Source organism: Ambystoma mexicanum, chromosome 11, assembly GCF_040938575.1.
Source record: "Ambystoma mexicanum isolate Mex_15411 chromosome 11, UKY_AmexF1_1, whole genome shotgun sequence".
NCBI classification, from domain to species: domain Eukaryota; kingdom Metazoa; phylum Chordata; class Amphibia; order Caudata; family Ambystomatidae; genus Ambystoma; species Ambystoma mexicanum.
The window spans coordinates 1,053,092,405-1,053,113,522 of record NC_090934.1 but is presented as its reverse complement, the minus strand read 5'-3'; the positions used below and the strand labels follow the sequence as shown (position 1 = coordinate 1,053,113,522).

Below are 21,118 nucleotides of genomic sequence, written 5' to 3'. Positions count from 1 at the left end.
GCAATATCAACAGTGTCAACAATATCAACATTTGGCATGGGGGCATCACTAGGCATAACAGGTAATGCAGAAACAACATTGGTCATAAGGGCAGCAGTATCAACAGTGTCAACAATATCAACATTTGGCATGGGGGCATCACTAGGCATAACAGGCTGTACATAGTCCACATGAGGTATAAGTGCAGCAGAGACAGTAGTGGCAACATTGGGCTTGTAAGCATCACTTGGCCTGGGCGTGGATGGTGGTTCTGCGAGAGTGTTAGTAATGGGCTTTTAGATTTGGGCGTCTGATGAGATTGGGCGGAGATGAGGTGCAATGGCTTCAGTGTACAATGGTGCCATGGTGCAGGCAGGCCTGTGGGGCACAAGAGTGTCATCCGGGTAGGTCGAGTTAGAGTTGTGCCTGCGTGACGGCGGCAAACATCTGAGACCTACCTTAAGGTTACGGTCTACTATATTCGGGGTGTAGGTGATAGTGGGGCGGGTGCGCGACCGGAGTCGTGCGTTTCTGAAGCTGCACGGCACTGTGCGCAAAGTAGTAGGGAGGGCCTTCCCCCATGATGGGGGGGACATGCAGATATTGAGGCAGGTGGCCTTACCTTGTGTGGGGCAGCATAATAGCGCCTTGCGCGCCGTCGAGCAGCGGAGCTGCAGAGAGCGGCGTCGGCCTTTGCCAACGGCCTTCGCCAGACTGCGGCTTCGCCTGCTGGTCTGCCTCCTCTCTCTTTAAAGCAGGAGAGGAGGGGCTGGCGGGCGCGGCAGGCAGATCAGCTGTGCTGGGACCAGCTGTGCGGAGTCGCGCTGTGTGGGAGGGGCTCTGCTCCTCGATGAGCACCGCGGGCCGGGCCGCGTGCATCCCAATGGCGGCGGGGTGGGGGCTGCAGCTGTGGTTCCTGGGGGGGTTCCTGGCGTGAGGCCCTCGCAGCGGAGCTGCAGAGAGCGGCGTCGGCCTTTGCCAACAGCCTTCGCCAGACTGCGGCTGTGGTAGGAATTTGCAGGTCATTTGCCCCCCACCCCACTCCTCCCTGAGCTCTCTTGTTGCTTTCTGGAATACAAGGCAAAGGCTTCCTCCAGGACTGGCCTGTTCCTCTGCAATGGTATCACTCTGGGTCCGTGAGGCTGTGACCGTTCCATCCTCCCCACTTATGAGCAAATTCTATGATATGCTTCCACAGCCTAAGCCAACATTTGAGTGTTGCCCATTGTATCCAGCCCCAGGCCCACCCTCTGCATCAAGGTAGTTGCTCTTGCCCAGTAGTGGAGGCATTCTCGCTTTCCTGACTATCAAGGAGGGAGCAGTGCCCTCTCTGCTTGCTGGAGAAGTTTAGTGCATGTGCAGTCCCGACTTGAGATAGCTCGTCCCTGTAAAAATACTCTCAAGATCTACCTTGTACCTGGTTTGCATTTGCTCCAGTATCTTGGGATATAGGGACAATTCAGGTCCAGATAATAGGGTTGAGTTGCCTGGGGAACCTTGTTCCTACCTTCACGGCTGTATGGTTGAATGGTATATTAATCATTGAAGGCCAGAATCTTTCCAATTAGTTTGGGGGCTTGCTTTATCGACAATCAACGTAGTTGCATATCCTTTCTCGTCCTCAATGTTCACTTTGGTGGTGGCACCAAGTCTGGGCTCCAGGGCACAGTCGTCATGTACACCTTCATCCATGAAAGCTTGTGCAATGTGAACTTTGGGACAGCCATCCCACTAAAAGCTGGGACGTGTCTGACATGTCTGATGGGAGTGCCCTCCATAACATCATAGGCAGTTTGGGTATTCACAGACACTGTGGTAACCTTTTGGGGTGAGGTCTATGACACAGCAGCAGCAACAGTCCGAGCTAGGTTTTGGCTGTTCCAGGACATAGTCTATCACCCATCGTGCGACAAGACTTTGATGGGGATCTCCATCACTTTGGAAGAGGTTTGACTCCAGGTTCTTGATGTCCTATCTGGAGATACTTCCAGCAGCATGGATGCATGTATGTCTGTGACTCCCTGTGTCATTTTGTCTCGATGAATGATTCCTCAGACAGGAAAATTGCCCTCTGATATCAGGTAAAAATTGCTACACGGTACACACAAACTCTTGGAAACTCAATCCCCTGAGGGACCTGACACAATTAGAATTTGTGGTAGAATGTAATGGATGTAATAGCTTTAAGTAGGAGTATGCAATGCACAACCAATATATTTTGTTCAAAGTCTGTTTTGTTGGCCCCCTTTTACGCTGGATCTCCGTCAGCAGAGGACCAGGGCATAGACCAATAGGAACTTATAAGTAATGCATGCTACCGCTAACAGAGAAAAATCTGTAACTCTGGCATTGGAGCTGAGAAGTAATATCACTGAATACAAAGAGGCTTCACTCTACTCGCCGATCTTCAGAGGGACAGCAGGCGACAGTGTTTGTGTCTTGTTCTCTCCTTGCTCGAGTTGAAAATTGCAAGTGTTGAAAATTGCAAGTGTGAGGGTACCGCCATGGATGTGCGTCCCAACCACGTGTATTGTTCCAGTATGTGGAGTCAGCCTATTCCTTCCAGTTCTGGTTTTGCGCAAGGCAGTGTCTGTATCGTGGAGAGTGATTGAGTCTAGGCAGTAGCAGCATGGTGTATCCATTTGCAGCGGCTCTGCGCTTGCCTGGATAATTCTGAATGCAATGTTTTGGCCCTGGGAAGTCTCTCTAATCACAGTCGTCCATAGTTTCGTCCAGTCAAATGGGTCACAACATGTTGCGAACCATGGTGCAGCTGCACTTTACTCTGGCTTGGGGTGCCAAGACAACAGCGGACAGTAAAAGTAGTACCAGGATAAACCCACAACATGCTTATTTGAGCCAGATACAACTAAATGCACGCTAACACTGCTCTAAGGATGGGGTCAGGAGATATATTGTTAGTGTCAAGCAAAGGATGTAATGGTTTCTCGTCAAACAATTGCTCCAACCGAAATTGTGTAAAGAATGTTATCACTGCTACTAGCCTCATGTTAAAAGGCTGAGCTTTGTTGGGAAGAAGGTGTGGAGCATGATCATAGCAAAGTCCGTGATGTATTGTGATCTCAAAAATATTTCTTCTTGGGCTTATAGTAGAATTGAACGTGTCCTTGTACTGTTTAATGTTAGCAAAACATATATAGCTGGGAAATGAAAACCGGTAGCGGGTGAGAGTGGAAGAGAGGTAGAGGCAGGAAGACTGAGAGGGACTCTTCAAAATTAATTACTTGTACAATACGGCAGTCCTAACAAATCTGCAGTCTCTGGGTAGCCATTTTTTATATAAATGCTGGTCAACTTGAGTTGTGATGGATAGCATGCGGATTCCCAGAAAAGGAGTGTATGATGGGTTTGGCAGAATACAGAATGTTTAGGAGCGGAATGTTTCCGATGTCTTCTTGCCATATGCATGTTACTGAAGCTTTCTCCCTATTGTTAGAAGGCTTATATACTAGTGGACAGATCTTAAACGGAGATTGATTCAGCACTATGAATTGCGTGCATTTATGTTCATATTCCTTGATAAAAACGAATTTATTTAATAAACATTGAGTTGCCTTTTAAAATACTGCAATCCTTTTGGGCAAGCTGCAACATGCTGCCCGTTTTGTCTCGCATTTAAGGCTGATGCTCAATTTTGATTCATCTGTAAGAGGTGCAAATATTATCACTGTCTTTAATCAGCCCTACAGATAAGGGGTGCATTGGCCATTTTTTACTCCCTCAAAATAGGCAAATTGTCCCAAACAGCAAAAATGGGGAGTTCTCCCAACAGTGAAACTGGAAAGAGTGGGTGGCTTGTGCCCTTGCTATCACCCACACAGCTAGCTGCATGGATATGTTTGGACCAGTAGTACAAATGATGCCAGAGAAATAAACTACTTTTATTGCTGCCTAATCTGAAGAGGGAAAATGTATTTTTTTTATTGTGCATCAATAACTGGGTGCAAATAAATATTTAGTATAAAAACATTTGTTTCATCCCATTGCGAATCGGTCTTACCTTTTTACTCCTTAAAAAAAATTAACTTAAAAAAAAATAGGGAGTAAAATACTCGCACTTCAAAATTGTATCCGGCGCACTGTCTGTAATGTTCTATGGTAGTACAAGGAGTTTATTATTTCTCCATGTTTATTAAGGTCTCTAACTGCTATCTGATTTATTCTTTTTAGGTTTTTTGAATGGTGTCTGATTCCATGATCAACAGAATGCAGTTCGATTTCAGTTTCATACCGTCCAGTGAGATGACTGATTTTACCAAGGTTGGAGATAAAAGAGCTACACAGCTCTTCCATGGGTTTTGCAGCTCTGATCTATTTGAGAGTTCTCCTCATGTGCAGCAGGAGCTTCAGAATAGAACGGCTGGTGTAAAGCGGAAAAAAAGGAAGAGCCGAAAGCATCAGCGTGTTTTGTGCCACAGAGCACTTTTGGAACAAAGAAAGCAGCTGAGCACCAAAGAAGAAACTGAAAAGGGGTCCGATTCAGTCGTACTTAAACGGTTGGCCAACAGATCTGACCTTCAGTTGGACAGAAGCTTGCACATTCAATCTGACTGTAGATGTCCAACTGCTTCTATATCATCGAATTTGTTAGTGGAGAAACACAGATTGAGGAGGTTTAACAAACTTAAGAAGGCTTTGGCCACATCTCTGCCTGTCCCTGCTAAGAGAGCGGATGCCCTCCTCCCGAACATCCACGGCTATGACAGTGGATTATCAATGCCAGGTAGCTCTGCCTCTAGCAGGCCTTCGTCACCATGCCCACCACGGACATCGCCTGCAAAGTGCGTAGCAATTGACTGTGAGATGGTTGGTACTGGCCCAGGAGGGAAAGTTAGTGAACTGGCACGATGCAGTGTGGTGAACTATGCAGGTGATGTTATATATGACAAATATATTATGCCAGAGATGCCAATATTTGATTACCGAACCCGCTGGAGTGGCATTACACAGCAGGATATGAAAGATGCCATTCCTTTCATTATTGCCCGAAAAGAGGTAAGTGACCATTTGGTTTAAAAATCCACTTTTATCAGTAGCACCACCACAAAGTTATAATTACCTTGGGTTTTCTTCATTTTCGACCTATTGTTTTCCCCTTGATCATAATTATTTTTGAACAACCACTAATATATTGGCGCACTTTATATTTAATGTGTTCCTCTTAATATTAATCCATGAGTGATGCATTGCACTTGTGCTTGCATCTCCACATGTTTTCATAGACTGGGGCTTGGCTTCTGTTTCTGTATCTATGGTTGCAAAGAACATTGATCATTTACTGTGTCCCCATTTAATACGCCTAACTGCTCATTTGCTAAATCTTTCCTGTGTCGTTTGAAGATAGCTTGGAAAGTTTATGTATATGCTCTTATAATCTGTTTGCAATTTGAAGGGATTAGTTGGGTCAAATTTTCATAATTTCAAGTGTGTTTAAAATGTCCTAGTCGATAAGTTGGGGAATGATCACTCCTCTTTTACAGCATGTATATACTCCAGCTCTACATGAAAACCATTTTCCATTCTTATTTCAGATAACAGCAATATTGAAAGACAAGCTTGTGATCGGACACGCTCTCCATCATGATTTTCAAGTTCTGAAGTACTTCCATCCCAGTATACAGACGAGGGACACAAGTAAAATGCCACTGCTGAACCAGAAAGCCGGACTTCCTGTGAAAGCTACGGTTTCCCTGAAAACTCTAGCATTGCAACTCCTTCACAAAAGAATTCAGGTGAGTGATGTTTGTGAGCGGTCTTTCTAAAGGCATAAGAATCTGTAACCCAAGTGTTTTCCCATCGCTTTGTCTGGCAGGATTTCTGAAATTGGCCTCCTGACCATTTAATTGTCAGGGTTTTAAGACTGCCTAATGTAATTCACCCTCAGTTCATGGCAAGACATTTCAAGACTATTACATTTCACACCACTAAAAAGGTATTGCTTTTTTTAAAATCCCTTACATTTGCCAATTGGTGGTTGAGCATGGTAAGTAGCTGATTTCTGTTCGGTTAGCCTTGAGCGTTTAAAGTGCGTTATTATTAGTCAACCATTCACTTTAGTCCCAGGGTCAAAGCTATTGCTCCTTCTCAAACCCCATGACATGTGTCCTTCCAAATGGAATTTAGGGGTGTATAGAGGAGGCACAGCACTTCTAGTCTCTACCTTGAAGTATTTGTTGGACCTTGAAGTAAAAATGTAGTTACGGCAGTCTGAAGTCAGATCCTGATTATTAGCTAATTGTACCCTATTAATTAGGGCACCATTTGTTTTTTGGGCATTCTGCCAGATTTGTGTTGCAATATACCAGTAAGTTACGTAGTCTCTCATTGTCCAGCATATTGGTTAACTTTTAGAATGTTTTCAGATCTGAAGGTCCTGTTATAACAAGACTTCTTTTTCTTGTATGCATTTGCAGAACCACACACAATTCTGTAACCGTTCTTTTATTGTTTCTAAACTAGCCAGAGGAAGCCCTAGGATACATTTTCACCTCATTCCAGTCTGTTTATATACACACATTTTCGTTTGCTAGAGTTGCTTTCTCTCGCAAGGAGCCAGCTATGGACTTCTTCTTTCAACAGCTCCTGCTTCTCTGAAATTGAGGTCCAAGAAAGTCTTCTTGGTTAAAAGGAAATTATGGCTTCACCAAACCGCAGACACATAGTGGATTGTTATGTCTGACCGCACACTGTTAACATTGGCATGGCTCCTGGCACTCAACGTGCCTCTGCAAGAAAGAGGGCAGGGTGGGCTATTGAGGGAACAGTGATGAGATAGGTCGAGAACCAGGAGAAACTGGCGTCTTTGCGTGTTGGCTTGCTGATGAGTTGATTGCATGCACTGGCTTGTTGTATTCATAGGGTAAGGCTCAGTGTCTGGGATTGTTTGTTGTATGCAAATGTTAGTTATGTTGTGTGTATGTTTGTGGTTTGGCTAGCCCATAGGGCGTGTATAGTACTTGGGGAGGTATATTGTAGGGGAGCATGAGCTGGGTGGTTAGTACATTGGCTACTCTCAAAGTTCTTCCAAGTATGTCCTCAGAGCTCGTCAAGCTGCAACACCATGGTACCCTCCAATTCTTCCTAGTGCAATACACTGACCACCCCCACACCCCTCCAAGCTCAACACACTATCCACTCATACAAATTAATTCCTCTAAGTGCAATACACTAGCTGCTCCCTGTGACGAATCTAGCAATGTCGTCACTGCTTCCCTGGGGGTGAAGCTTCTCTTACATGGCCAGGGAAAGGCAGGAGCTACCTGACCCTGGGGTGGGTAACTGTGGTAGGACCACGTGGGGGAGGACAAACTCCAGGGAGGTGAAGATAGAGGTAGAACACTAGACTAGAATAATTATTTGCCTGGATTCTTTGATGACAAACTGAATGGAACACTCAGGTAAACAGTCGCTCTCATACTGTGCCCCTAATGGGGTTACTATAGTCTTTGCAATGGTCGGAGCGAAACTCATCCAATATATTGTTCTAATGCTCTTAGGCTGAGATTCATGTTGAAGGTAAACAAAAATACTCCACTGTACTTAATCAAATGCGTAATTTAATTCTTCAACAGAAGGAGAGGCCAGCTGTAACCTAAAAGAGTTAGAGCTCGAATGCCAATGCATTTCGGATTACCGGACTCCATCAGGGCTGGGCCCTCTATTTTACAGTAATTTGTGTTGTTGGATTAACATGACAACGAATCCACAGATATAGGTATAAAACAGTCAACCTGAAATATGTCAATGTGCAAAAAAAAAAGCATCACAGAAAGCAACATGTACATACCACAATGTGTATCCAGTGTCATTGAGAGGGAAGAAAAGAAAAAGAGCGTTTATTTTGCTACGAACGGATCTGCACTGGGAGATCGTTAAATGGACACCCAAAAAAAAGTACCTTTTTTTTATTTTATTTTTTTTCTTGCAGCCCGCTGTTCATATGGACAAAAACTGGTGTTTACTGCAGGTGTTTAAAATCCTATGTTACGGTTTCTTAAAAACAAATTATACAAATCTGTGTCAGTAAACGTTTCTAAATGAATGGCTGGTTCCAAATATAAAGTGAAGTTGCTTACTTACCCAGTCTGTGCGCGTCAGTGTTAAACACACTGTCTGAGTATTGTATGTCTCCAGTTCGAGACTTCATGAGCAATTCTGTAATGTATACAAAATGTGTAATGAAGTATTAGACTGTGATCAAAGACATTAGAAGCCTACTGCTGTGCATGTAGGGCTTATTGCTTACCTCTGGTGAATGAAGTTTGTATTCAGGAGTGGAGAGCGCGCATACAGCGCACAGATGTCTAAATACCGTTGCCATGGCATCTGAGGAGACGCCTGTGAACAGTACACCGAGGGGTGTGTCCTAGCCCAGGCACCTCATTTCCTGATCTCAGCTGGATAGCTGAGACCGGGACGTGCAGAGCGCCGGATTTTAATCAATGTAAAACACCTCTTGCATAATCTTGAGGAAAATAGATGTATGCTGGGTAGCCAGTGATTCCATCGAATGCAAAAGCATTGAAAAAAATGATTTTTTTTTAAAGGTAAAGGTTTTATTTTTATTCTAATGGGTTTTAAGGGGTAAAAAAGGGGGTTGAAAAAATGCATTTTTTTCGATGCATTTTTTTCGATCACTGTAAACCGTGTGCTGAGATACACTGTCTACTTACTCGAATGGTTGAAACAAGAATGAAAATGAAAAGCGCCACACCTTTTTAAGAGTATTTAAGTGGCCATGACGACCAACCTGGATGTCATGGAAACCAAAAGCCAACGTCGACTGGAAGTACTGTATCTCCAGGGGATTAACACTCTGGTTCGGACTACTCTAAATGGGAGTTCGATCGATTTCGGGGTGAAAAGAAAAAAGAAAATGTACACAGATCGTGTATGAGAAATTCCAACATGAACTCTGCAGTGGCCAGACACTGGCTAGAAAAAAGACACAATCTGTCCCAGATCAGATTTCAGATTTTGGAGGTTGTGAATATGACCAATCCGCATGAGGACTGAATATGACCAATCTGCATGAAGACATCAACCTGAAACTCGATGGAAGAGAAACTTTCTGGATCGACCGTCTGGGATCCCTCAGCCCACGTGGCATAAACCAAGAAATTCATTTTCTGTGTTCTATCCAATTCCTTGACCCACATGACTTTTCTACACAGAAATATCCTGGTAGAATGTATCCACACCACTGACATAGTGCTGTTTCTCTTCCACTTCTTATGGAATGTTATTTGCTAATTCCTTTGCTTAGATGGCTGATATGTGGCAGTTTGGGTAACAACTCTACAAGTTTGCCATGCCCAACAGTTTCCTAACGCGGATCTACAACCTATATGTGCTTCCCCCCTTTTTTTTCGTGGATTTGATATGCACACATTTGGACTTCACTTACATGCACATTGGACACAAAGGGCAGAGAATTTTATTATCGCTATAGGGAATACCGCACAAAACATTTGTTTCATTGCATTGACATGCCATGTATCGCAAACTTCTGATCTAGATAATGCCATACAATATATAGACTGTAGTTGGATGCAGCACGTGTTTTTTTTTTTTTTTTAACGTAACATGTGATTTCCTTTTTCTTTTTTCTATTCACCCCGAAATCGATCGAATTCCTATTTAGAGTAGTCTGACCCAGAGAGTGTTAATCCCCTGGGGACGCAGTACTTCCAGTCAACGTTGGTTTTTGGTTTCCATGACACCCAGCTTGGTCGTCATGGACACTTACAGGGTAATTCATGGAATTAATGTGCGCTGAAAAGGGAAGCGCAAGCGTGAAAATCACAGCGCACGCAGCCGTTAGTCGATTCATGGAATGCGCTGCGCGTGGCTTACCTGAGATGTGCGCTGAATCCGCATGTGGCGAACACGTCATTGCGACATCCCGAAGGCTGTGCGCGAGACGGCCAGTGAAGGCGCACACAGGTCAGCGCACACACCTAAAAAGGGGGCGGAACACGTGGAATGGGGAACAACACGTGAAAATGTGGGCGTTACGGGGGAAGTACCGCTGCCAAATCCTCAATGCCCACATGCGCGCTAACAAAACGTATTTGTGGAATCAAACAGGGGAAATCTGCGCACCACAAAAGACGTGCTATTCCGGAAACAAGTACGCCAGGTGGAAGCAGGCGGAAGCGTCCCTGCACATCATAAAAGTGCGTGCAAAACAACAAGCAAGCTCAAACGCTACAATGAATATATCGTTCCTCGCAGCAGTGGTCGTGGGACACTGCAGGAGGAGGAGGATAGCCAAGCCCCGCATTTTGTTTACCCAGGAACAGCCTTTTTGGGATGCCTGATGACCAGGTCTATGGCAGGTACAGGTTTCCACCCAATATCATCCTAGAACTGGTTGCTGAGTGGGAGGATGACCTCACACCACCCACCCTGTGCTCCCAATCACTGAGCCCCTTGGAAAAGGTGCTCTATGTACTCCTTTTCTTGGCTACTGGGTCATTTCAGCAGACAAGTGCCATATTGGGGGCGTCTCACAGGCTACAGTCACTACAGTCACGCTGCCTACACAAGGTGTTGGTGATCATGACTGCCCGCACACCTGTAGAAAGGCAGGCCGTGGTCCGGGACTTTTACAGGTTCCACACTTCCCCAAAGTGCTAGGTGCCATTGATTGCACCCATGTGGCTCTACGTCCTCCTAGGGCCACTGAGCACATCTCTCGAAGCACTGGAATTCCATCAACGTGCAGGTTGTATGTGATACCAAGGGAATCATCACCTCTGTATGTGCCAACTATCCGGGGGTCCAGTCATGATAGTTTCATATTCAGAATGTCACTCCTAAACCGGGACCTGAAACCTGGGAGGCATGGCGACACATGGCTTAAAGGTGAGTACAAATGCCTCTGCACATGCGTGCATGTCACACACTGACAAATGGAAAAACTCAACTAATGACAACCATTATCCCCTCCCCAGGGGACAGTGTCTACCCTCTGAGCACCTACATGATGACGCCAATACGGAACCCCACCACACCACCCGAGGTAAGATACAACACAGCCCATATTGCAACCCGCGGCAAGGTGGAGCGCACATTCGGAGTGCTGAAGTCACGTTTCCACTCCCTTGACCGCTCTGGTGCGCAGCTGCTATATGCGCCCCCAGTAGTGTGCAGGATCATAGTGGCAGCATGTGTCCTGCAATCAACTTAGAGAGACTAGATGTAATATTTTCTACGACCAATAGTGAACAGCCCTCTAAAAACAGAACTTTTCAAACAATACACAATGTTCACTCGGTCCCTTGCTTCCCCAAATCCATAGAAGGTTGAACCTTACTGTGTGAGATTAGAAGCCATTAAATTCTCAAACTGTACCACATATTATCAAAAATAGTTATTTATTTTTCATGTTTCAACAGTAAAAAAGCTTTTTATCTTTTTTCTTTTTTTCACAGTTCCATTAATATAGAGTTGTTCAAGTTATATACCAAATCACAGTATCTGCGACATTCATATATTATCGCTGTGCACATTTAATCTCATGTATCATTTGACCAATTAATATTTTACAAAATTAATTTCTTAATCTGGATCTACGAGGTGCTTACCTCTATCATAGAGCCAAACAACTTAGTCCGTAAAAACCTTTCACTTTGTCTTCATAAAACCCATGCTTACTTTCATACAACATTCAAACCATACCCGACATGTTTCATTCCTTCCACACTTTCACACTAATAACAAGGAAATTCTTCAGGGGTAAACATTTACACAACAATCAATTAAATGTACAATCTTGATAGTCTTCTTGTAGACCTAATCTCTTGTGGGAAACCGCTTTCTATAGGATTCCATCACACTTTTCTTTAGGGTCCAACCTTCACAATGGATAAGCTTCAGTTAGCTGACTTCTTTTTGTGTCTTCTTTGTAGGGTTCTTCTGGTTTTAGATTCAATTTCCCAGGCCCTCTAATGGTGGGATTGCATGACTCTCAAGCGGATGGAAATCACTAGGATTGCTGGGAGGCGTTCTTCAATATTGCAAGGCAGCACATCGGCTGAAGCTAAACTGCTCTGGCATGCTGTGCTGCAAGCAGCGGCAGCGAACAGCCACTTCAGGAGCCACTTCCTCAGAGCGTGCGCAACGTAGAAACCCGGCGGGGCGTGCCTGTGGACATGGTGGTGCCCCCACATCCCCAACCACATGGACAGCCACAGCGCATGAGAGGGGAAAGGGCACATGGTGAGGCAGCCGTACCCAGCTTGTGGCAAATCTATTCACATAAAATCCCACCCCTGCGGAGTGCACACAGGCCTGGCACATACCATCTGACAATTGATGATGACAAAAGGGACAGTGAACTGTCGCAACCATACCACCCTGAAATTGTTTACCTGGAAGTGCTACATTGTGTGCATCCCTAGCTACTTAAAAAAAAAACAATGCTGTGTCAGTAAAAGGCACACATTCATGCTGCATGAAGGACTACCCCCTTGCAAAAGGACACACCCAAATACTGGTATGTCGACCAACCCCTCCCAAACCCCATCTGAGCTGGCCATTACGCCATGGCATGCAATGTCAAAGCAACCAAATGATTGCACAGCCTGTCATACAAGTCTCACAAAGTGCTCCGTCACAAATTGGAACAGGGCAGAGACAATTCCCTCTCACCTATGAAAAATAAACCGCACACATGAACAAATAATTACCAGCAAGAGCAAACATGAAAACAGGACCCAACAGTGGCAATGTATGACAGTAACCAATGACAATAGTGCAAGTGTCACAACCTAACAAAGGCAGCACATCGACCCCTTCCATCTCCAGTGTGTTGCTGGTAGGTAAATGTGGCAGGTTACTGCATACAACATGAACTGCATCTGCAATGGACACAGGCAAGTTAAATTAACAAGGGGGGTCCTGGGAGTCCCTCTGCCAGACATTAGTCCTGGTTACGAGAGACTTACCCAGAGTCTTTAGCTCACTATCTTTCACAGAGAAGAAATATCCCAAACATATCAGTCTTTGTCCTGCCCTGGGGCAGTCCAGCACCGAAATGCAAGGCAATTCTCCTCTGAACAAGAGTACCAACAGAAACCCCAGACACGTGTTTCGGTCTGGTTGGAGCACAGGCAAGTTAACACATGAAGAAGCTACATGAAAATATGAATAATGGCCAGTATGTTATACAATATACAAATCAACCATGCAGTGGAGAAATCATCAGCAATCCCCACTAGGGGTGTATACACCGTTTGGACTATAGACTGGCCACACAACTGATGGAAGCCCAATGCCTCTGTGTAAGTTACTGTCACAAGGTGACACCCTTGCAAGCCCATGGAAAGGGGAAGCAGGAGTGGCATATGTGTCAGGACCCCAAGCTGCTAACACAAATACAGGACAAGCCTGCATGGGCCCAGCCGGAACACAGAGTGGATGCCTACGGATGCCACACAAAGCAACACACTGTAACATGAATGTACAATAGAAGCAAAAATAATTTTCAACAAAAAGGGAAAAAAAAATTCAAATGAAAATTGCAAATAGAAATGGAAAAAAGCAAATGAAAATGTACAAATTACAATTGAAAGTGGAAAAAGAAAAAATGGCCATGGGTCGACCAGGGGACTAGGGGGGTACCACTCAGGAGGGAGTTGGGTACAGGGAGCACACCAACACCCACATGCGTGGATGTTGAGAAAAAATAAAAAACCCTCCATGTGCTCATGGCATGCACGGCTACCCGATAGTGGGAGAACTGCCGTCGCTGTCGTCACCCTCTGGTGGTACATTAGAAGGTGTGCGTGGTATGGGATGCAGACCACGCAAAGCCCTGGTATACTCCTCCATGGCAGCAAGCATGCAGGTCTGAAAGGTTTGGTTCTGCAGGTGATGGGCCGGTGATCCCCACGCATCACCTCATGGGTAGCACAGACATCTGCCTGCAACGTCTCACTTGATGCCCGGATCTCCTCACGGGTTGCCTGGAGCTCAGCTGAGATTGTGCGTGTTAGCTGTTCCAGCTGCTGTTCTGACCTTGTACTCTGGGACACCTCAAGTGCACCCAGAGTATCTCTGAGGGTCCTCTGTTTTACCCTCTGGGCATCCCTGTGGGCCTGTGACTCTGCAGATATGGATGTGTGCAGAGTCTCCAGTTCAGCCCGTCGGTCCCTGTTGGACGCCAACATGTCTTCCCTGTGTGAGCAGCACGTGGACTCTGTTGCCTGCTGCTGGAGCTCCACCTGCCTTTCTGGGGGGAGAATGGAAGTGGCCACCCTATCCACGGCCTGAGCCATCATCGCACACAATGCCCTCTGTTGTGCTGCAATAGTATACATTAAGTTCTCCCACACAGTATTGCCCGGTGGTGCACGGCCACCGCGTTGGCGGACACCACACCTGTTTGGCCCAAGGTGATGTGCACCTCGCTCTGCTGGCACTGCCTGAGGCTACATGACTGCATTCATCCTTTGATCTGCTGGGCCAGGAACTGGAGCAAATATAGTGGAGTGTGACCCTGCATCTGTAACCGCCACAGGTGGACATTCCAACACTGAATGGCCCATTGAGGGGTCTACCCCCAGTGCAGGTGCGTTGGACAGAACAGCATCCCTGCCAGAAACACTCACCTGTGACGGGACATTTGTCTCAATGTCTGATTCAGAACCTGAGCCATAGAGGTCATCGGAGGTGTACCCAGCGACACCCGTGGACAGGGTGGTTTGTAGGACTAATGGCTTTTCCTGCAGCACCACCCCACGTCCTCCACTGGTGCTTGGTTGTTGCTCTGAGTACTCCCCTGTGCCATCTCCTCCTCCTCCTCTTTGACAGCATCTAGTGCCTCATCACCTGCACAAAAATAAAGCAAAAAGTAATGAAGACCGGCATGAACAGCATAGCCGACACACATAGGCATCACAATCTACACATCAAATACATTAATGAGACATGTCACACATGACACTCTGGCATGCATGCAGTGGCAATGAAGTGGAAGGGGACCTAAAAGCAGACACTGAGGACTCCAAAATGGAAAAGCAACACATGTGCTGCATGTTGCATAGCACCTGCAACAGACATTAGCCTGTGAGTAGCATGGACAATCCACAAACATGACACATGCCAGCACACAGATTGCACGCAGCCTAGCCATGGCAGAATTGAAAAGGACACCCAGATGGTAGTAAATCATTACTGTCCCCCATCCATGTGAGACGCACATCATGAAATGGAACCTGAAAAAGAGTGTGAAAGCTGCAACAGCGCCAGTGTTTACTAATACAGTTATGGGAGGCACATGGATACATCAATAGTAGGTCCCGTGGACATGACACAAGTCAATTGTCATGTTGAATTTTCAAATAGGGCTCCGAAGTGATCGGGTGCAGTGCATGTGTAGGTGCACAAAAGTCAATCAGCCTGATTGAAATCATTTCATAAAAAGTTTACAAATGTGGGGTGAAATATATGTCTGAAGTATGGTGAATTTGGGGCAGAACGGCACAAAAATGTGTTTTTATCATGCAAATGAATCAATCAGGCAGAATGAAAAGAAAACAGTATTAAGAATGTTGTGGCATGATGCCATTTGAAGGGCAAGTGCAGTCATTATGTGCAAGTGTTTTCAGCGGTCAGTAGGGATACTGTGAAACCCAAACCCAAGGGTGGGGAATGTTTTGGAGGCACCACATGGGGCACATATAGTAGTCATGACTACACAACCTGACCTGGCACTCAATCAGAACACATCACCCAAGCACATACACATGGTCTGGACACACACGCATGGCCACTCACCGGACATTGCCTCAAGATCTGGTAGGTCTCCCACGCCTTGGATCTGATCCTCTGCGATGAACCCTCCAGCGATTGCCTCATGTTCTGTGAGTTCATCCTCCTCTGGTGGAGACCCACTGCCAGTCACCAGAGTAGAGGCATAATTGGAAGCAAGCTTGTTTTTTGCTCGGCGTTTTAGGTCATTCCACCGCTTTGAGCAATCATCAGCTGTGCGCTTCACAAATCCAAGAGAACTAATCTGGTCTGCGATGCACTGCCAGTGGGCCCCTACGTTGAGCAGTCGTAGTCTTGCAGCCTGCAGTCACCAGCATGTCGCAGCCATGTGCCGACACGTAGTACGGTGTGGCACCCAGAAACACAAAAATAAGCATATGCGTGGTATAGGCAGGCTACAATGACCTCTGAATGGGTACGCGACACACGGGGGCAACCACCGTGGAAAAATATGTGCGCGACTCGCTGTGTGCCTGGAAAAATAACGTGACAAAGACGCACGTGGGCAACACCCCCGCCAAAAGAACAATTGAGCTCTGTCTCCGTAAACAAGGAGTACGCACTGCAACCGTTGTGAAGTAATTGCGTGTGAACCGACAAGAAGTACAAGAATCACCCGCTCGCTCTCCACAAAAAGCACATACAAGGAAATGGCGTCCTACACGGACCTTTAACCCCTGCCCACAGAAACGCCCATGCATGCCACGTCACTAATGCGCTAAAGGCCTTTCCTCGAATTACACGCTGATGTGCTGTTTTTTCATGTGCCAAATCACTCCGTATCAAGCTGGCCACGTGACAACACACGGAAGACCACGCTCCAGCCCAGAAGGCCATTTTCCTGCCCCCCCAGAGCCCCGAGCCGCCTCCCACGAGCCTTCTGCTGCTGCCGCCTGCCTGCTGGCCACGTGCCATGCTATTTGGTGCATGCACGTCAGCCATCTGAAGGGGTCCAGTTGCTGTGACCACCCCTGCTGGAACAGAAGACTCCCGACTGCAGTTCCATCTGTCCACAGCCCAGCACCAGGACCCAGTTTCCCACCCACACCTGCCTCGGGGGGTGGGGGGGTTTGCCATGTCAGGCCAAAATCCATCTAGGACCAGTGGTGACCCCCCCCCCCCTCCGGCAGAGGGCTGCCAGCTTCACTGCAGGAGAAGTTGGCATCCTGGTGGAGCAAGTCCTGGTGCATTATGATGCCCTCTTCGGAAGAATACGCGCTGACAAGGATGGACGGAAAAGGATCTGGATGGACATTGTGGTTGCCATCAACGCGGAGGGTTGGCAACCCGCGACCTACCACAAGTCCATAAGCGCTGGGAGGACTTCAGGTCCAGGACCCTCAGGAAGGCCTGGCGCCTCTTGGACGCAGCGGATGCAGTGGGGTGCCGGGTCCGCGTTACCACCGACCAGATGAGGGTCCTGGAACGCATTCTCCCAGCGCTTCACCTCCAGGTCCTCGAGAGGCAGACGCATCCAGAGTCGTAGTGTCCATGCATACTGATTGGACGCAGTGCATGTTGAGGTGTGCCAGGAGTGTGCAGCTTGGACATATGTCTGGAAAGGCCCATGTATGGATGTATATGTGCAGGGACATGACCCTGCTGCATGCGAGTCCAGTCATGTGTGATGCACATTAATGGTGTATGTGTTCCAAAGCATGATGCACAACTGCATGTGGAGACGCACACATGTTAGCATTTCTGTGTATGTACTATGCCATGGTTGGGGTGTGGCACATGGATGCTGGTTCCACCTTCATGTACGTGCACGGTGTGCGTGTGTGTGTGTGTGTGTGTTTGACATATGTGCGACTGTGATACGCCATGGATGCATGTGGCACAGACATGTAGTAACCCAATTTTCAGATGTGACGTAGTTGCCGATGATTGCACTGTGACCGGCGGGGGAGATGTACAGATGCATGTCTGTCTGGTGGCGTGTGTGCATGTGTTCGGCACTCCCCATGTTGCTTGTGCCGTCATGCCAACGTTCGGATGTTCATGCTGTTGTGTGTGTATGGATGCTGCTGCCTGCTGCACGATTCCTGTTAATTTGTGCATGTGTGTGGGTTCAAATGATATGAGTGTTGTGGAGTGTGATGCCATCTGTGAAGTTTGACACTGCCACTCCTGTGCAACTGTCATGTGTGTATCAGACCATTGTACAGTGCCCTGATGCCTGTGTTCTGTCTCTCCCTGTCTGCAGCGTTGACAGAAACGCAAGGCCCAGCTCCCCTCCCAGGTAGTGATCTCTTCCGGGAGTGAGGAGTCTGGTGCCGCGTCCATGGCCGCAGCTGCCGAGGGAAGGTCCAAGAGGCGGAGTTTGGAGGTGGACTCCTCAGCAGCAGTAGGGGCAGTTGAGCCCACACAGGGGCCTACGGAGGAAGATGGCACGCAGTCCTCCAGGTTGGTGGGGGGGGGGGGGGGTTTGGTTGAAGAGGAGGCCGTGGAAGCCCCATGCACGGGCCTGGATGGGGGATTCTACTGGTGCTAGTGGTGCAGTCCAGTGGCAGGGACAGGAGGCAGCACAAGCCGCCGCGGAGGTGCCTGTGTGTGATCCTGTCTCCGATCCGACCAGCAGGGATGGATGCCTCCGTCCAGACCAGCTTTCAGGGAGGGGGTGGAGCATACAACAACTGTCCTAGCTGGGGTGGTGTTGCGCCAACGTGGTATTCGGAATGACGTGCAGGGTTCTCGTCTGGACAATGCACGTCATTTCGAATACCTCTTTGGCTACGTCGGCCTACTAGGACAGGTCGTCGGCACTGGGTTCATCCATGTGCTGGATCTTCTTGCGACCTCCCTCCTCCACTGAACCCCTCTATGCGCCAGTCGTCCTCTGTGCCATCTTCCCTCCCAATTATCACTTGGGCCCCCTGTGGAGCTGCCCCTGAGCCAGCTCTACCAGCCAGGGGCCAGGCTGGTAGAGGACACATCCCTGCCACAGTCGGGAGTCTGAGGTCCAGCAGGGGTGGCCACCCCACCAACTGGACCACAGCAAGAGGACGTGGTGCAGGCATCAGCAGGCAGGGGACATGCACGGCAGCAGCAGGCTCAGGGTGGGAGCGATCATGGCTCTGGGCCATCAACATCCCAGGGGCAGGCATCGGCCGGCGGGCAGGAGGACCCAGGATTGGGAGTCTCTTCCGTGTGGCAGCGGTTGGGCTGGCAAATAGATGCGGAGCGGCGGCGGGCTGAGAGGGCACGGCTCACAATTGTCAGGGCGTAGAACTCCATGCACCGGGCGTTGAGGCGGGCTGAGTGCCTCAGGCAACTCGCATGGAGTTGGAGGAGGCCATGGCTGCATTCCTGCGTGACCTCGGGGCCAGGGAAGAGGTCCCCCTCCGGGACATTGAAGTCGACATGAGTGAGCCGTCGGACTAGCCCGCCGCCTCTGTAAATAGTTATGTAGGTTTCCTTTTTTTAAATTATTTTTGTTTGGGGCGCATGGACTATGCCCTGCCTTTTTGTAAATAGTTATTCATTAGGTAGGTTTGGTTAGGTTTCCTTTGGATTGTTGGGCTCATGGACCCTTGAATATTCATTTGTTTATAGTTATGGACCTGGATTTACTTTATTTTTTTTACCCATGGAGGAAAGCTTTGCTTTTTTTGGAACTTTGGATTTTGTTTTATGGACTCACGCTTTGGAGCCATTTTACTTTGGATTTTATTGATTAGTCTTCATTTTTGTTGCTCAATTTTGCACATCCGGATTTGGATTTATTTTTTTTCTTCTTGTGTGCTTTCGTTTTATTCATTCAGTTCAGTATTTAATACTGTTTTTTTCTCTACTTTGTCTTCTCTCATTGGTTTTGTGCATGTCGCAATGTGGGTTTTCTCAGTCATCTGTCGCCATTGTGTGGGTCTGACGGACATGTATTCATGGGCATGCTGGTTATTTGGTTTCTATCATGACATGGGGTATTCAATGTGGATTGGATGGAATGCTTGGTTGGGTGTTTGGACTGGGGTGGCGTGGGGTGGGATTTGGGTGGCCATAAGGGCCATGGGTCTGAATTGTGATGACGTGTTGGGTGGGGAAACATGACCCGGGGCCTGCTGGCAGGTGCCCGTCACTGGGGGTGGGGGACATGAGTCGGGGCATGCTGCAGGTTGCCATCAATGGGGGTGGGGTGGGGGGACGGGGCTCCAAGTGCATAGTGCCATGTGGCCTGCCTGCGTGTCATGGTCTGGAGTGATGGGCTACTTGCAGGGCATGCCCAGGGGTGTAGGGTGGTCCCCTGTGGTGTGGTGAAACCACAAACCCAGCCAAACAGAGGGAGGCAGTGGACACCTGCAGCGGTGAGCGGACACGGGAGAGGGTCGTGATGACAAGGCCAGGACTCTGAGGACCGCCGTGGGACCCGTGGCGCAGGGGGGAGTACAGAGGGCTCCACGCGGAGCCTGCACGCACGAAGGCAAGCCGCCCCTGATCTGCATCGCAGACAGTGAGCCGCCGGGGAAGACCCGAGGCGCCCTCCCGCTTCCTCCCCTGCCCACATACAGAGCAGGACGTCCCTGTCCCGTGCCATAGACAAGAATTGGCAAGGAGGGTGCCGGGGTGCCCTTGCGCTGCTTCCCTGCCTTGAAGCAGCTGTGGAGCGGCAGGCGGAGCAGTCTCATAAGGGCACGGAAGGCGGGACACAGAAGGAGACACCCGAGGTAGAGCGGGTCCCGCTCCAGAGGAACATCATAGCCCAGCAGCACAAGAGGTGAGGAGATCGCCCGGAAGTGCCCACCTCAACCTGAGGCATATAGAATATCCAGGAACAAAGGGAATCCAGGGGAGCACTGTGGACTGTAGGAGCAGGGTGAACGGAGAGGGAGAAGCACCAAAAACGCAGCAAACTAGGCTGAGGCCCTCCGCACCAGAGAAACAACATAGCCCAGCAGTACAGGAGGTGAGCAGATTGCCGGGAAGTGTCCACGCCATCCTGAGGCATACAGAAACATCCAGGAACAAAGAGAACCCCCGGGGGAGCACTGAGGATTGGAGGAGAGGGGTGAATAGAGAGTGAGAACCACCAAAGACGCGGCAAAGGAGGCTGGGGACCCCACACTAGAGAAACAATTATAGCCCAGCAGCACAGGAGGTGAGGAGGTTGCCGGGAAGTGCTCACTTCACCCTGAGGCACACAGAAACATCCAGGAACAAAGAGAACCCCCTGGGGTGCACCGGTGACTGGAGGAGTGGGGCGAACAGAGAGTGAGTACCACCATAAAAACGCGTCAAACCAAGCCGAGGCCCTCCGCCCCAATGATGCGAACAACTCAGCAGCATAGGCGGCAAAGAGATTGCCAGGAAGTGCCCACTCCACCCTAAAATACACAGAAAC

The 21,118-nt window shown here is 48.2% G+C and overlaps 1 protein-coding gene across 2 annotated transcripts in view; it reads left to right on the top strand.

Annotated features, from left to right (window-relative positions):
- The window catches only part of LOC138504084 (apoptosis-enhancing nuclease-like), an 87,811-nt gene that overhangs the window by 52,557 nt on the left and 14,136 nt on the right, over positions 1-21,118 (top strand). For both annotated transcript variants that reach the window (XM_069624294.1, XM_069624295.1), the window contains exons 2-3: positions 4,171-4,995; positions 5,532-5,732. In XM_069624294.1, the coding sequence (XP_069480395.1) occupies positions 4,180-4,995; positions 5,532-5,732 (1,017 nt within the window). In that variant the 5' untranslated portion in view covers positions 4,171-4,179. The remainder of the gene's footprint in view (positions 1-4,170; positions 4,996-5,531; positions 5,733-21,118) is intronic.